We start from the raw sequence: 16,962 nt of genomic DNA on the forward strand, positions 1-16,962 counted from the left end.
AATTTGTGAAGAGTAGAAGTGCACAGTATAGCATAAGGAATAGTCGTTTTTAATGAAAAACAAAACAAAAAAATTGTGTATTTTATTCCTAGATGAATTAAGCCTAAACCTTTGGTGTCTTTGTGTAGCAGAAGGCCCGTCTCCTCCTCACAGTCCAGATTTGGAGGCGGCTTCATCTCGGGGGGTCAGAGACAGTAAGGAGAACAAGGAGCCGTCTCCCAAAATGAAGAGACGTCGCAGCGTGAAGATCAGCAGCATCGCTCTGGAACCCGCCCAGTGGCAGAATGACGCGCTGCACATCCTCACCTCGGCCCACGACTATCGCAGCATGAACGACTTCCTCATGAAGAAGGTGAGAGGGCAAAGGCCGCACACGCCTCACTGACTCACACAAAGAGCAGTGTTTGTGTGTTTTCGCTGTTCATAGAGTTGTAAGGGTTACCTCGTGGTACGTAACGTTTAAATTCTCATGCAGCGTGTCGTATGTGGTTGTCTGTGTAAATTAAACATCAAACAGAATTAAAGGAACAGTTCACACCAAAATCCGATCCACATATTGATCCATATAGATTATTTTGGTGTGCTTCGCTCCCTCAGATTGCCGATCTTGATTCTGAAGATGGTAAAAAGGACACCATGGTGGATGTTGTTTTTAAGAAAGCGCTGAAGGAATTCAGGATCAACATCTTCAACTCGTACTCCACTGCCCTCGCTGTGAGTCTGACACCCTCTTTTACTCTGTCATTGCTGTCACACGACCAGGAAGATTTTAAAAACAGAGATGCTGCCACTTAAACTAGATTTACATTTTCTGCGTCCTTTCCTTTCTTTTTTCCTCGCCACCAGATGGATGATGGTAAAAGCATCCGTTACAAGGATCTGTACGCATTGTTTGAGCACATCCTGGAGAAGACGATGCGTATGGAGCAGAGAGACTGGAGCGAGTCACCCGTGAAGGTGTGGGTCAACACGTTCAAGGTGTTCCTGGATGAATTCATGACGGAGTATAAGCCCATGGAGGGAACCATCGGCAGGGTAAAACCAGTAACATCTGGATGAATTCATTAAATGATAACAGAGAAATTCTTTCATAGGATATAACATCATAAAATTACTAATCTTAAGGCATTACTGGTAAGAAATACAGAGAAAACAAATTTTGTCATGTTTGCTTTTTTCAGGCTCCAAAACGAGAACGCAAGAAGTCAAGGAAGAAGGAAACTGATATTGTGAGTTTGTTATTTTCAAAGAAAAAATAACTTTCATACCATCAATCATAAAAAGCAGATATTGCAACCAGTTCTGCAAAGATTTAAAACAGGGCTTCACAAACCTGAGTGGTAGATACTAGGGGTGCAACGATACACAAAATTCACGGTTCGGTTCGGTTCGATACTTTGGTGTCACGGTTCGATATTTTTTCGATACAAAAAAAATGTTCATGCCTTTTTAATTTGTCATTTATTAAACTTATAAATATATATTTTAACTCAAAAGTACAGTTTTTAAATTTAATGTTGCTGAAACAAAAGTAATTAAAAAAATAAATATATCTCAGGGCTCTCAAAATTTCAAAATCCCTGGTAGCCCTTCGGGCAGGGACTCTTCAGTTTTTGGTAGCCCAAAATAAATTTAAGTAGCCTGAATAAAAAAGAGAGCAATTTTTTGATTAATGTTTTGTTTCCTTTACAATATTATACATTAAAGTATAATATTGTAAAGGAAACAAAACATTAATCAAAAAATTGTTGAAAAACAAATTACAACATTGTATAAAAATTACAATCATCAACTCAAATACTTGGTTCTAATTGAACAGAAATTTCTATGAACTTGTAAGAACTGTGTAGGACATGAATCAGTCTGTGTCAGATCCTGAATTTGAAATTTCCACTGAAGTCACGGGTAAGAGACAAGTGGAACCAAGATCGAGGCCATTTGCTTTTTGAAGTTTGCAAAGACTGCTAAATTGTGCCAGTGGTAGTTCACTCTTTGCAACATAGTACGCTGTTCTAAACAGATTTTTCAGGTTTATTTTTAGTATGTTATTTGCAATTGGTGTTTGTTCTGGGAAAGATATTGCAGACTGAGCAATAATGCATTTCTTGCATTTCTCATGGGTTCTAATGGGGGCCTTTCTTAAAATGACTGGTCCCAGTAACAAAGGCGCTTGTCGACTCAGGAATCGAGAGAAAACCAACAACACACCCGGCAGAACATTATGTTATTTACACGGGTGCACATAAGTGGTCCGCATGTGCGCATTCGCTGTCAAAATAAAAGACGCGCACCAGATAAGAAGTTGCAACGCGCGTTTGCGTCCATATAAAAAGCACTGTTTTTGTCCGCTAGAGTGGGATTTTCACGGCACATTCCGCACCACATCTCTGTGCGTTCATCATTTGTTTGAAGCCAGCTCACCTCCTGCAACCACTTTTCCGAGAATACGTGCTTCTTTTGTGGTTCGGACTCCTTCTGACATTTCTTTGGAGGTGGAGGAACACCAAAGTAATTGCTTAAAGGAGCTTCTTCGACATCTTTAAGAGTTCTAAACAAATGTCTGTCCTCCTCCAGAAAATCTTATGTATGCAAACACGCGTTGCAACTTCTTAACTTGTGCGCGTTTTTTTTTTTTAAATTTTGACAGCGAATGCGCACCTGCGGACCACTTATGTGCAGCCCCGGTTATATAACTTGTCATATTGCAGCCACAGAAATTATTTTGTCCATGAAACCATAAAGCTGCACTTTCTTTTCGCCTTATAGTCTGATTTGTCATAACTTTTCCGTTTTGTGGAAAGCTTTTCTTTGGCTGTCACTTCTTCACCCTGACCTGTCTTATTTGGCTCAGCAGAACTAAAATATATATCCTGCTTTTACACACACACACATAACGGTCAGCGATTCTCTGCGCGATCAACCTCTCATATGTTTAAGCTTGCTGCGGGAGATTTCACTTGTCATGTTTGCATAGTAAGCTAACGATTGATAAGACGATGTCAGAGGAATTGGTGCGCAAATTATCGTCACTCACCAATCAGTGCTGTCGCTCTCTATACACAGTTCACGCGATTGCAAAGTGAAAGCAAAAAACAAGCGCAAATTCAAACGCAATTTCAATATGTCACATATTGACAGTGGCTCACCGATGCCAATGACATAATTACCCAGCTACATTTCCGAAAGAATGCAAAAGCATTGACATATATTTTTCCTTCCTACAATAGCCCGACGGGCAGGGCAGAGATAGATTTTGGTAGCCCGACTGGAAAAATCGCTAGCCCCAGGACGTCGGGCTAGCGATTTTGCAAGCCCTGTATCTGATTGAGGAATCACTCATCTTTGGAAAAGAGAGTTTATTACAGAGAAATGGCTCTTTCCAAAATAAAAGCTATACTATACGCTTCTTCTGGGTTATATTCTCAGCAGCATATTGTAGCGGGTCAGGGACTGTTCGGGGTTCTGTTTGTACAGTTATGTTTTGTTTATGTTGCCATAGTGACGGGTGACGCCCTCTCGCTGCGACGGTGTGTCCTTCCGGGGTCAGAGGGCGCCCTGTGTGTTGTTGTTGCTGTGCGGTTGCCACGCTGAGCACTTAGCTAGCGGCAGTGTTCTTCTGCAGATGTCAATAAACGGCTGTGCTCCCTGGCTAGCTCACGGGAAGCAAGACCAAACGACACCTCCGTCTCCTCCTTGTCTGAGCTCGCCACAATATTAAACATATCAGGTCCCCATAAGGAGAATCATGTGCTAACGGCTGTCTAAATGACTCGGGTAAAGTTTGTAGCATGCATGCTTGTTGTTTTTGTCTGCTTCCACTTGTCTTTGCACTAGGATGATGTCGGCGTAAATGTGCAGTCATATTCGTTGTGTTCCCACTAGTGCTGTCAGCGTTAATCTCGTTGAAATGACGTTAACGCCACAACACGGCAAATCTCCGTTAACGAGCTACCGCGGATCGCCCCGTGCGTGGGGCTAGACGGCCAACACGTTAACGAGCTAACTGCGCTAACACACTAGTTCCCACCCATGTAATTGAGCATTGCGTGGCACATCCAACATACTGTTTTACTTTAGTCCATGACACGCTTACCTTCAGGGTCATGAGGGTGGGGGAGGTTCAATTTGCCATGTTGCAAGGTGAGCTTAACTTCTGTCTTGCTAGCTTGCCCTGCGCTCTTCCTTCTGACGATGCTGTCTGTGTTGAGCGCTCAGTGGATCTGCGCTCGACAGTGCAGCCTAGGCGGAGTAGTCGAACGCAGATTCACTGAGCGCTCAACACAGACAGCATTGTCAGAAGGAAAGGTGATAAAATAAATTACAAATGTTGTATTGTTCATACATATGCGTACCGAACCGAAAGCACTGTATCGACCGGTTCAATATCGATACGAGTATCGTTGCACCCCTAGTAGATACAGACATCTTTTATATGCAGTCTCTGCTTCATATGTCAACTGAGCTGACTGGCAGGTCTGCTGCCCCCTGCAGGTGGAGGAACACAACGGCCACATTTTCAAGTCCACTCAGTACAGCATTCCCACCTACTGCGAGTACTGCTCCTCCCTCATCTGGATGATGGATCGAGCCTGTGTCTGCAAACGTAAGCACTACACACAGAACACATCTGTCCAAAACACACATTTAGGAACTGAAGTCAAAGCTCCAGTTTACCCTGCCCAGGACAGGTCACCGGGATACCACCCTGGAGACAGGCCTGGGGTAGGGACTCGAGAGCGAGCCTCTGTGGCTCAGCTATGCTTAGTTAAAAAAAGCTCCTTGGGTCCGCCCTCATGTGGAGGGCACAGGAGGTGCTTTAGGATTTTTTGTTCCAGCTTCCAAAACTACTTTGTGGTTGTCATTGGGGAAAAAAGGTTAACTAACCAGACACCCTTCAGCATGGTGGGGGTACAGTGTAGCTTCCAAAAATAAAAATGAAGACCAAATAACGAAGGAAGTGTTGCCATGTGTCAGTGCCAAATTATCCTTATTAGAGCCTTATGTTTATTAGAGCAATGTCACAAAGTGTGGCTCACAAGACTGTTGAATTCTCAGTTTGTTAGGTGGCCTCGAGGAGATAAAACATCACATCTAAATTATCTACAGTCCATCCACCCATATACACATCCATCCACCTTTTTTGTGATGCTTATCTGGGTAAAGGTTGCAGGGGCATCAGTCTAAGAAGAGGTACCCAGGCCTCCTTCCACCCATCCACCTTCTCCAGCTCTTCTCAGGGAATGCTAAGACGTACTTGAGCTGGCCGAGAGACATAACCTCTCCAGCATGTCCTGTGTCTACCCTGATTGTTCTCCCAGTGCGCAGGAGTCATCCTTATCAGATACCCAAACACCTCAATGTGAAGGAGCAGCAGCTCCAGTAGAGAGCGGGGTCCACCCTAGACAGGTCGCCAGTTTATTGCAGGGCTAAAGCAGAGGCAGACAGCCATTCACACATATGGCATATTTATCATCACCAGCTAACCTGACACGTGTGTCTTTGGACTGTTGAAGGAAATCCAGGGAGAGCTCATGAAGACTCATGGAGAAAGCAGGACATAGTGGATAGTGAGTGGGTAGATTTGAACACAGGACCTGCTTGCTTGGAGGCAACAGTGCTAACCACTGCACAATGTTTCTGGTCTTAAAGTGAAATATAAACAGGTGCAGCAGGCATTTTTGTCTTTAAAACTGCAGGGATAAGAGCTACGTGCATAACGTCTGTTATCTTAATGCAAAATCATAGTGAGGTGACACTTTTCAGTACTGTTGCTTTAGTTTTTCTGTCAGTAACTGTCAGCTGTCTGCTGGTCAGTTTAAAATCAAGCATTAAGCTGTCTGCCCAGGATCTTTCTCTCTCACTCTCACACACACACACACCCACACACATATATAAAAATACACACCAGCAGCAGATCCTAATGTTCTCCTAACTCACTTACCACACCACTCACACTCAAAACTGTGTAGTTTTTCTTTCCACTCACATGGCAGTCCTTACACACACACACATACGCATAAAACTAACACACTTTCCCTGCGTGCCTGAGTGTCTGCAGAATTCGATTAAACCTCCCTCTCCTTTCATGAGTCCGTCTTCGATCTAGTTACAGAGCTCCATCTGCACTCTCTGAGAGCAGACATCCCATCCCGGCTCTCTGCCGCCTCCACGCTTGCCCTAGCCTTTGAGGTGGTAAATGTCTACAGCACCGACTGCCGCTGTCGTGACTGTGAGGAGTTTGTAGAAATGCCTCCCGTCTGATTGTCGTTTGTTTTGTCTACAGTGTGTCGCTACGCCTGCCACAGGAAGTGCTGTTCCAAAATGACCACGAAGTGCAGCAAGAAGGTAGGTGGAGTTCCTTTTTTTTATGTGACACTTGTTTTAAGATGACACGGGTTCTCTCCGCCGTTCAAAATATGTAGCCAACAATAGAAATCACAGCGCAGTATAATCATTAGCTAAAATAATCACCTTTTGCCCTTTTGGTTTATTTTGTGGTTTGATGTCGTCTGAATGTGTTACAGTATGACTAAAGGAGTTTGTATCAAGTTTTTCTCCATTAATCCTACTGAAAGAATTTTAGCCCTGAAAGAAAGGAAGTCATAATAAATAAAAAGTCCCGTGCGTCATCAGTACACACAGATGTTTACCAGCTTTAGGTAGATATTACTGTATAATGCAGGTGGGAGTTTACGTTTACGTCATCCTTCATCATCGAGCTGTAACGGTCACTGGTCTGTGCAGCCTGCCAGTGGTTCAGTTTAATGTGCAGCATTATTTACGTTTGCAAACAAGTACGACCCGGAGCTGTCGTCACGGCAGTTCGGCGTGGAGTTGTCGCGTCTGACCAGCGAGGAGCGCACCGTACCCCAGCTGGTGGAGAAGCTCATCAACTACATCGAGATGCACGGCCTCTACACAGAGGGCATCTACAGGAAGTCGGGCTCCACCAATAAGATCAAAGAACTCCGACAGGGGCTGGACACGGGTGAGGCTGACTCACAGATCAATGAGACACACATTCCAAATACATATTACAGGATTCCTGCCGGGGCGTTTAAAAGTGTGAAACAAGTCTGAAAGTCAAATTGAGAAAATAAAGATCCTAAAAAGTACGTGTCGCCATCCTAATGAGCTGGTTTTATGGGTGAAAATGTGTACTGTCATAAAAATGTGGTTTTGTTGGTGACTAATTATCACTAATTACAAAGTACAGCTGAGACAGATGGCACTGTTATGGAAAAAAATGAATTTTTAATGAGGACTAAAAGCTAAAATAAACTTGAATCCTGCCAGTTTTCGTGGCCGTTTATTAAATGATTTTTAAACTACATGTATGAACTACTGCATCATTTGGACCAAAGATCAAAGAGAAACCGTGTTAACTTGTCTGAAATCATGCTCTTTCAGATGTCAGCAGCGTGAATCTGGATGACTACAATATCCACGTTATTGCCAGTGTGCTCAAACAGTGGCTCCGTGACCTGCCAAGCCCTCTCATGACCTTTGAACTCTACGAGGAGTTCCTGAGAGCCATGGGTAAACTCATGCTTATGCTCTTTACCGTCTGTTTGCTGGTTTTCAGCCCAGGACCGAGTTAGCTTGAGAAAATGCGTTTGCCTGAACTCTGTGGTGTTTTTCTGCCTTTTCAGGTCAGCCAGACAAGCGGGAGGTGATCCACGGAGTGTATTCTGTGATCGACCAGCTCAGCAGGACACACCTCAGCACACTGGAGCGCCTCATCTTCCATCTGGTCAGGTGAGTGATGACTTGAATCAATATGACCAGGCAAACAGCTTGTGCCTGGAAAAAAGGGTTTTATGATAAGATCTGAATCATGTTTTTGAGCATCAGGTCGAAGCTGCAGAGGTTTCAGGGCCTATTATATATATTATTATTTTCACTAGTTGTCAGACACACTGGATTAGAGCTGTGTTCAGTGGGAATTGCACATCAGGATTAAAAGTATTATGCTGTTACAGGATTGCCCTGCAGGAGGAGACAAACAGGATGTCAGCCAACGCCCTCGCCATCGTGTTTGCTCCCTGCATCCTTCGCTGCCCCGACAGCATTGACCCACTGCAGAGCGTCCAAGACATCAGCAAAACCACAGCGTATGTTCACAAACTGACCCTGCAATTTTACAGTCGTTATTCATTAAATGCCAGAAACCTGGTATACTGCTGTAATTACAGCTTAATAACATCTAAATGTAACTGCATCTTTGGGCTGATGTCAACAAAAAAACTTCAGCCTCTTACATTTTGAAAAGGGGGTTTTCAAGAAAAACAAACATCTCCTTATCCAAGTGTGTCCAAGTCTATCATAGGGTACCAGAGCATCTCTGCTCTGTTTGCTTCCAATTTAAATGGCTCTCTGGTCCGCAGGTGTGTGGAGCTGATCATCAACGAGCAGATGAGCAAGTACAAGGCTCGTCTGAAGGACATCAGCAGTCTGGAGTTTGCAGAGAACAAAGCCAAGAGCAGGCTGACCCACATCAGGAGGTCCATGGTAAGATCAAAGTGCAGTAGGTGTTAGCATAGAGGCTGAGGTTGTCATTGAGCGAAAGTTTTTTTATTTTTTATTTACTCCTTCCTCTCACTCCTCATCAAAATGGATCCGTTTTCAGCTCCACGAGCAGCTGGCATGGTTGTCGCCATGGCAGGAGTTCATTCCTGTGTGTTTCTTTACATGTGTCATCAACACTTTTTGCTGTGTTTTTCTTACACATGCAAAAAGGTGACCCAAAAAAAGCATTTGAAGGGGATGGACACTTGTTTGAATCATTCATTTGTGAAATATTCTGCTGTAATAATACCTCACAGGAGTTTAATTCTTCACGTCAAAGGTCTCTTTGGGACACATAAGATCATTTATACCAGGGAAACAATAACCTCAGAAGAAAAGTGTAAAGTTCTCAAAAGCACCCTAGTGGACTGACGTACTTTCTAACTGCGTAGTTTTAGTAAATGGTGATGATGCAGCCACTATTCATGCAAGTAATCGGCAAGAAACTGAGATAAGAGGTTCATTTAGGCAACAAAAGCTACAAAAGATTCAAAATTGGAGAAATTTAAAATTTCAGCAGGAAGCAGCTCATGCCTAAATACAGTATGTAACATTATACAGTATACCTTCTATTACATGATTTCACCCAGGAATGAAATTATTGTACTCCCTAAGGAGCATCCTGCTGTGTAATCTGTCTTTCTGGAAAGCATTATTCGGGAAGATGAGCTAACTTGTGCTTCACATGACAACCAAATTCCTCCAGCATCCACATGGATCCACACTTTCCAAATAAGAGTGTTTTTTAATGATTTGCAGGTTTAGAGCCATCTCGCCTGGATTTTTTCTTATAGGTAGAGCATGTGTAAAGTGCCACACGTCCATGGTTGTTGTTTTCTGGGCCAGATCTGGTCAGCCAGTCACAGCAGACCCTAGTTCCCAACTTCCCACAGCAGACCCTTGTTGGGCTCTTACATAGTTTTTGCTCTCATAAAACTGCAATGCACCAAGGACAAAAAACAAAAGCAAAGACACATTAACTGGTGAGAGAAACAGAAATGTCTGAGTTTCATCTTTGTTGAAAAGTGAAAGGTGAAAAGTCGTCTTTTGAGGCTGTTACAAAGACTTGAATTCAGCCTAGTATGAATCATGAATTCATGTTTGCCCACTTAGGAATTTCCTGTTAATTAACTTTTTAATCGAACCTCAGCATTGTTCAGTTGCCTATCAATTCCTCCCTCGGCGTCTTTTTACACTGGGTATTTTCTGGTTGGGAAGATTTCTTCAGATCTTTCTCTTTCTAACCAACTGTAGCTCATTTTAATCTGGAAACCTCTTTTGACCTGTAAAATAACCAGATCCATACTAAAATGATAACCTTCACCGCTCCTTAATCCTAACCTGTCCTTCCTCCTTTCCTCCCCCACACCCTCCTTCCAGAAACCCGTACTAATTGCCGTTAGGTTTATGAGCATTACCCGCACTACCACCCCGGTATGTATGCCCCTCCCACAACATGTACCCGCCCACCACCAGTCCTGTCCTGTCCATCAGTCTCTTAATTCCGTCCACTCATGCTGTCTGTAACACCACTCATCTCATATACCTGTAAGCTACTTCTATGTCAGGTGTCTGACTCTTTGTTTGTGTTGCTGTTTTGTTATCAGTGGGTTGGCTAACATGCAGCGCAGCGAATCATACAACACCAGAAGTCTTTCAGCTGGCATTGTTATATAGTTTATTATAGCAACGTGGCCTCTGGCAGCCAGGTCGGGTGTTTGTATTAAATAATTAACATTGCTGGTAATCATTTTCTCACGGTTTCAGTTGTAATTTGAAATAATGTATGTAATGTAATGTATGTCTTCTGTTTAGCAACTGATTATTGATTATATTGATGATAATCAGAAGTATAGGAAGGTGGAGAGGGTCTGTAAGCACAACTGTACTCAAATAAAAACATTAGCTCGTTTATTTATTGTATTAATATTAAGTATTATTACGTTTAATATTAGCTTGATATAAGTTATTGCTTCAATTCTTTTTAAATATACTGGTTTGTCGTCATCATTAGCAGTATATCAAAAGAGGCCGACTTCAACATCATAAAACTGTATAAAAGAGATGGATGTAGCCACTGATGAACTATTTTAAATCAGGATTTTTTTTTATTGGCCAGCAGGGGGCAGCTCGTCTGGTTGCCATAAGAAATCAGACTGTAGAAGTCAATGGGGAAAAACGACCTTTTTGCTACAGTCATTTATGACCTCAGTAAATATTTTCTTCATACCCTTCATAAAGCCTGGGGTTCATCTTAGACTACAAGAGATGGCAAAGCAGCTTGTGCTTTAGCTAATGGTTGCTTTATGTTCACAGCAGTCCTCAGCTACATGAGCATACGGTGTCCGTAGTTTCTGTCTCTGGTTTCAAAAAGCCTCGACAACAGCAGACGAAATGTTCAAATTGACGCTTTAAATCAATGGCTGCTACAGTCTAAAGTTGACTTTACAGTCAAGCAAAAGTTGAACAACTGACCTTTAAGTCAAATAAGCCACAGCATTTTAAACACAACAGTGTTTATGTGCAGTGTAGCCTCTCCAAGCATTGTTGTTTGTATAAACTGTATTTATACACTACATTGTTTCTCAGATAATGTACTGTAGCTTTGTTGTTTGTGTAGATTTAATTATTAATATAAACATAAATAGTGATGTTCTGTGAAGTCTGGAGGGAGGCAAAGTAAGCCATTATCTTGGCTAGTACATAGTAAGCATATATATATATATATATATATATATATATATATATATATATATATATATATATATATATATATAAAATTGGTAGCTACATCCAGATGTTCCATAGGAGACATCTTCTCACATTAAAAGACTTTGTGCCGTGTTCACACTTAACGTTTAACATTTCCAAAAACAAACTGCACTATAAATAAACCCTGAAAATAGAAAGCATATGCTTTCTGCTACGAAAGCATTGAGGCTAACTTAATAACATCAACTATTTCAGGTTAGCAGAGCTGCGCCATAGGCAGTAGTGTGCATTTCTACAGCTTCACGGCTGCCGTCACTGTTCTTTAATCACTGCTGAATGTTTATGCTTCTCTCAAAAAAGGCAGCTCACTAACTGTAGCCCCACTGATCGCTCTTTGCTTTCTGTTTCTGTTTTACAATGTACAGCCTAACACAGCTAAAGTTAAGGTAATGCCAACCTGTGTGTGTGTGTGTGTGTGTGTGTGTATGAAGTGATTGTGTGTAACTGTTCGTAGTGATTATCACCTGACCTCATAGTCTTTCTTTTTAGCAGTGATGTGGTGAACTGTGCTCAGTCTATCTAGTCAGTATGTGGTCAGAGCATCCACCTACACCTGTAGCAGCTTAGCTTTGTGTGCTTCATCACTGTCTCTCCCTGAACATTCTGGTCACTTTGGACTTCCGCTAACACACTGTCTCTGTATGTGTGTGTGTGTACTTGTAGAGCAAAAGCCGTGTTTGGCAAAGCAGCACCCACACGACCTCACCTCCTCTCAGCCCCAGAGCGCCCTCTGGGGTTGATGGAGAAACTGCCGTAGGAGGAGGAGGAGGAGTGGAGGACGCAGCAGAGGCCGTGCTCAATGACCAGCAGGAGCTGGCGATGCAGCAGGAGGAGCGAATCCTCGCAGAGCAGATTGAGAGTCTGCAGAAAGAAAAGTATGCAGTTTCTGTGGTCATACTGTTACATTTAAGTTGTGCATTCCTGTTACACATGTTACATATTTAAAGTCAGACAACAGTGCAGGCTTTAAAACCACCTAAAAACTAATGGTAACTAATGTCACCTGGAAACTCAGAGCAAACATAAAATTTATTTTTGTTCTGTCTTGTAGCTGCCGTGTGCTTCTATGTGGATGGCTTTGGGTCAGTTGCATACAGTAATAAATATCCCAAAACTTAAAATATGACCTTTAATGTGTCTGTCAACAGGGAGGAGCTGACCTATGAAATGTTGATCCTGGAGCCGCGAGCATCCGATGATGAAACTCCTGAATCTGAAGCCTCCATCGGTACAGCAGACAGCTCAGAGAATATCACCATGGATACGGAGGGAGCCACCTCTGACCCCTCTGGTGCGTGTCAGTGTTTGTGTTCATGTTTCATTCCCTGCTTACTGTGACTAACTGCAGGTAACGATGTAATCCAAAGATCCTATATAAATGCTGCCATCTCACACTCTCACTCAACCTTCATCATCCTTATATTCGTTAAGGTAATGGCTTAATGGCTCCAGGTAAAGTCAGCTAATCATATTCTATTTATGTCTAATAAAGGATAACCATGTGAAATTGTCTACATGAAAGTAAATTTTCCTAATTTTGTAATTAAATTAGTTGCTTTTTGTGTAATAAATAATAATAATAACTCTCTCTTATCACTGCCATCTTTGTGTGTTCTTCTTCACAGATCGCGGCACAGTCCGATCCAGAAAGTCAGAGGCGAAGAGCAGGCGAGCTCTGCGACGCCAGCCCGACTCCCAGGATTCAGCAGACTCCACTTCCACCGTCTCCTCCTATCACCCTTCCTCCTCTCTCTCCTCCAACGCGTCTGGTTCTCCTTCCCCTCACTACAGGTTCCGTTCCTCCTCCTCCGGGCCCTTACTCACCTCCTGCAGCCTGGGGACCCCTTTGGCTGAGGCAGAGGGGGGCCAAAGTACCGGGAAAACGCGGCACAGGCTCAGGCTGAGCCGCAGCTCGCCACGTGAGCCCTCGGGAAGCCATCGGAGGGAGTCGGACTTCGGCTCGGGGCCGCAGCAGCTGGTTCTGTATGGCAACAACGAGTTCATGGTTTGACCCCGAAACCGACCATTCGCGGGAGGCTGAGTGAGAACGGGAGGAAGACAAGTTTAGGGCAGAATGAGGCTGGTCATGGGGCAAGGTTTACGCCAAGAGTCGCCTGTTGCCCCTCCTTGGTGCCCAGCCTTACCTCCTCCCTTGGTCCAGTCAAAGCAGGAAGGCGATTCTGACAGAGAGGGACAAAAACAGCAGCTGGTCACTGAAGGATGACTGACGACTAATGTGAAATCTGGAGAGAAGCAAAAAGACAAGTTGAACTGTGTTCGCTGATCCTCTGATCTGAACCGTTTGACCCCTGCTGGAGCCCCAGGGGTCAGTCAGAGGAGAGGGAGGGGTGGGGGAAGAGGAAGGACGGGTGGCGAGACACAGGACACCACACCCACACCTGCAAAGCCAAACCTTTCAGAGCCTCGTCTTTATTTTTTAGCATGCGGGCAGATGGTGAAAGCCCCCCAAAAGAAATGTAGCCATACTGACCGAACTGGCGGACAACCAACTTGTCTGTAACCAGCACCAAGCTAAGTCTGCTTTTCTCGTTTACACAGGACACACCAGCCAAGAGGCTGCATGCTTCTCCATCACAATTTTTCTTCAGTTTGAAGAAACTGTCTCTTACAGCTGTATGTTAATTATTATTATTATTGTTATTATTATATTAAAGAGGAGGAAAAAAGGTGTACATAAAGAGACAGTCCAGTGCTGCTGCTGGGTTGCTCATCGGTGATCAGTCTCTACGGCCTGTTTTGCAAATATAAGTATCTGAAATTCAGGTTCCACTTTTGTTTCTGTGTCGGTTCTCCTCTGTTTACTGCTGGCTTCTCTCTTTTTTAATATTACACAATGAACAGAGAGCACTTTGGTTGCACTCTTGAGTCGTAAAAGAATTTGGAAAAAAAATGAAAGAAAAAAAGCCACCAACCTGCGGTTGTAGCGCAGAGCGTCGGGTGTCACGCGAACTTGACCTGCAGTATCAGATGTCAGTCAGCCATACGTGTTTTGTTCTGTCTTTCTTTGCCTTTTATTACCCCCCACCCCCACATTTCAGAAACATCAGTGTTACTGCGTCAGAACTTGAATTTTTTTCTCTTTTAATATATATTATTGCTGTATTATAGTGTACATGTTGGTATTGCTGTCAATAGTTTTTGTTCAGATGAAAGCCATCGTTTTGTTTTTTCTTTCCGATCTTTATTATTTGTTGGAGTGAGTGAACGAGTGAATGATCCCTTCCATTTTTATCAGCTCCCACTTTGTGCATGTTTAGCCTCTCCTCCGTAAATATGCTTAATGGAAGGACTGAAAACAAAAAGAAGAAGCTCTACATCCGTCGTGTGACACTAAAACTAACTGATGTGAGCTTACAAGGGTTAGTCTGAGCTTTACTGCACCTGTGGGGAAACACTTGCACTCATCATGCACTCAAACCGTCCACGATGTCCTCTGAGCCATGCCTGTTCTTCTTCTTCTTCACCAGTACAGTAGCTCCTCTTCCCTCCCGGCTCTGGCTGTGATAAGTAGCATTTAATCTGCCTGTTAACCTGTCAACAAAAAAACAAGTAGCAACTAACTCAAACCGTCCGTGTGTTTCTGCATATTCTTCCTCTCTTTCCTGTCTCTGTCCATAAAGTATCCAAACAGTATCCGTGTGATGTTGAGATTCTTCTCAGTAGCTAAACAGCGATCACGTCTCCGTGATAAAGCTGCGATCTCTCTTTGCTTGCCGCGTCACTGGAGGAACTTTAAAAGCTGGAAGTCTCAGTGATGATTTAGTGTGTGTTTTTTGTTTTTTTTAGTATCACTTTGAACCATTTAGACATTAAAAAAAAAACCTGTTTTCGGAGTTGAGCTGAAAGGGCATGGCTGATTCTGCTCAAATGTCTTTTAGCTGATATTTGATGGGATGATGTTTGTTGTGTATGTCTAAGCTGTCCATGTGGAGAAAAAAGAAGAAAAAAAAAAAGGAAAAAGTGAATGTACCTATCACTGGAAGGCATGCTCTGCTTTCTTTGGTTGTTTTTTGGTTTTGTTCCTCTTTTATACACAGTGTATGTACTATTTATGATCATGCTTTTGGGATGTACATTGATTTAAAAAGAATCTGTTATAAAAAGGTGTTATAAAAGGATATATTATCCTGTGTACGGTTCATTATCTACTATTACTCATGGCGACATTTTAGCAGGCCATACTCAGTCACTCATTTTTTTGTGCTATAAAGCAAAAAAACAAAACAAAACAAAAAAAAGCCTTGTGTCTGTCTGCGCCACTCTGGACACAGTTATCACAGTATGTATGTATAAGGTGCGATTTGTGTTACATTTCCTCTTTTTTTTTTAATGATATAAACATGTCTATGGTTGTAAGAAGAAAAAAAAAAAAGACTTTATGAGGGAAAATCCATCTGCTTATTAAAAAAGCAAAATTGCAGCCAAGCACGAGTGAGTTGAGTCATCTTTTGAACCTGACTGCACGAACCAAAAGAAGCTCACACAATCATTCACTCGGTCAACACCAACAAAGATCCAACCTGAAATAAAATCACAAGAGACGTTTTCGCTTGTGCAGAGCCCACCTGCAGTACCACCACCCATCACTAGTGGGAGCTGTCCCACAGTTTGAGAACCTAAGAGGAACGTATAAATCTTTAAAATAAACATTTGTTGTTAAGGAAGCATATTAATTCATTGAGCTAGAGGGCTTTCATCTACTCCAGATATTTATGAATTGTCATTTATGTTCTGTGACGCGCAAGGGCGTAGATTTGGTTTTGGCATTGGTGGGGACGGATGATTCAACCACCGAACTCTGCCCGGTTTCTTTTTGTTTTTGCTTCTTAATAAAAAGAGGAGAAATATACTTGCCTACATATACTATTCTACGTGCTTTTAAACCATTTAAAATCACAATTCATAGTTTTATATGTGAATTATATAATGTTAAATTACTATTAAACAAATGACTGACTAAGTATTTTAGGCTTTAGTTTACTTCAGCCATATTCCATATAAATCAGGTATCATACAAAAATAAAAATAGCTTCAAATACAGTCATGACAATAAAAGAATACGACTTTAAGGACTTAACATCATTACTTCAGTTATAGTACACCAACATCTGTTATACTTTGGCACTAAGGGAACACTGAATGACCTGCTGGTTTTTGTCCATAAAACTACTCATCTAAGATTACCACAAAGTAAAAGATCTCTCAGCAAAATTATGCAACAGTTTAGGCACTATTGCCCCGATCAAATCAGTGAGCTGAGATTTTCTGTTCTAAACATGAACTACTGGTGTCCCACACAACAACTCAATGTGGACTATGTGAAGGAGCCAAACACATGCCTGCTCCTCTCGTTAACTGAGATAAACTGCTGGCATATTTGTTTTACATCTATACTGTCCAGTCTCTCCTGGTGGACATACAGCAGCATCGTTTAATCTCATTTGAGTCATTGTTGACCTTACCCATCTTTTTAGTCTTCTGAGAGCACTGAAGCTTCTTTCAGCCTCAGTACATGTGTTTTATCCTCAGATTACAATTATTATTCTGTGCTTGATGTGCCTCACCTTTGGCCCTGGCTCTTCCCCTCTGACTGCGCTAGGA

The 16,962-nt window shown here is 42.5% G+C and overlaps 1 protein-coding gene across 6 annotated transcripts in view; it reads left to right on the forward strand.

Annotated features, from left to right (window-relative positions):
- The window catches only part of LOC120730158 (unconventional myosin-IXAa-like), a 157,537-nt gene extending 141,952 nt beyond the window's left edge, over positions 1 to 15,585 (forward strand). For 2 of the 6 annotated variants that reach the window (XM_040026342.1, XM_040026343.1), the window contains exons 29-44: positions 129 to 352; positions 598 to 714; positions 847 to 1,035; positions 1,182 to 1,229; positions 4,492 to 4,603; positions 6,284 to 6,345; positions 6,796 to 6,988; positions 7,411 to 7,539; positions 7,653 to 7,758; positions 7,983 to 8,114; positions 8,388 to 8,511; positions 9,949 to 10,002; positions 11,706 to 11,726; positions 12,004 to 12,215; positions 12,489 to 12,631; positions 12,966 to 15,585. In XM_040026342.1, coding sequence (XP_039882276.1) covers positions 129 to 352; positions 598 to 714; positions 847 to 1,035; positions 1,182 to 1,229; positions 4,492 to 4,603; positions 6,284 to 6,345; positions 6,796 to 6,988; positions 7,411 to 7,539; positions 7,653 to 7,758; positions 7,983 to 8,114; positions 8,388 to 8,511; positions 9,949 to 10,002; positions 11,706 to 11,726; positions 12,004 to 12,215; positions 12,489 to 12,631; positions 12,966 to 13,351 — 2,252 coding nt within the window. In that variant the 3' untranslated portion in view covers positions 13,352 to 15,585. The remainder of the gene's footprint in view (positions 1 to 128; positions 353 to 597; positions 715 to 846; positions 1,036 to 1,181; positions 1,230 to 4,491; positions 4,604 to 6,283; positions 6,346 to 6,795; positions 6,989 to 7,410; positions 7,540 to 7,652; positions 7,759 to 7,982; positions 8,115 to 8,387; positions 8,512 to 9,948; positions 10,003 to 11,705; positions 11,727 to 12,003; positions 12,216 to 12,488; positions 12,632 to 12,965) is intronic. The other 4 variants (XM_040026339.1, XM_040026344.1, XM_040026341.1 and 1 more) reach the window with 2 other exon arrangements.
- The last annotated feature ends 1,377 nt before the right edge of the window (positions 15,586 to 16,962 follow it).

The sequence above is a fragment of the Simochromis diagramma genome, unplaced genomic scaffold (genome assembly GCF_900408965.1).
Source record: "Simochromis diagramma unplaced genomic scaffold, fSimDia1.1 OVJJ01000293.1, whole genome shotgun sequence".
NCBI classification, from domain to species: Eukaryota; Metazoa; Chordata; class Actinopteri; order Cichliformes; family Cichlidae; genus Simochromis; species Simochromis diagramma.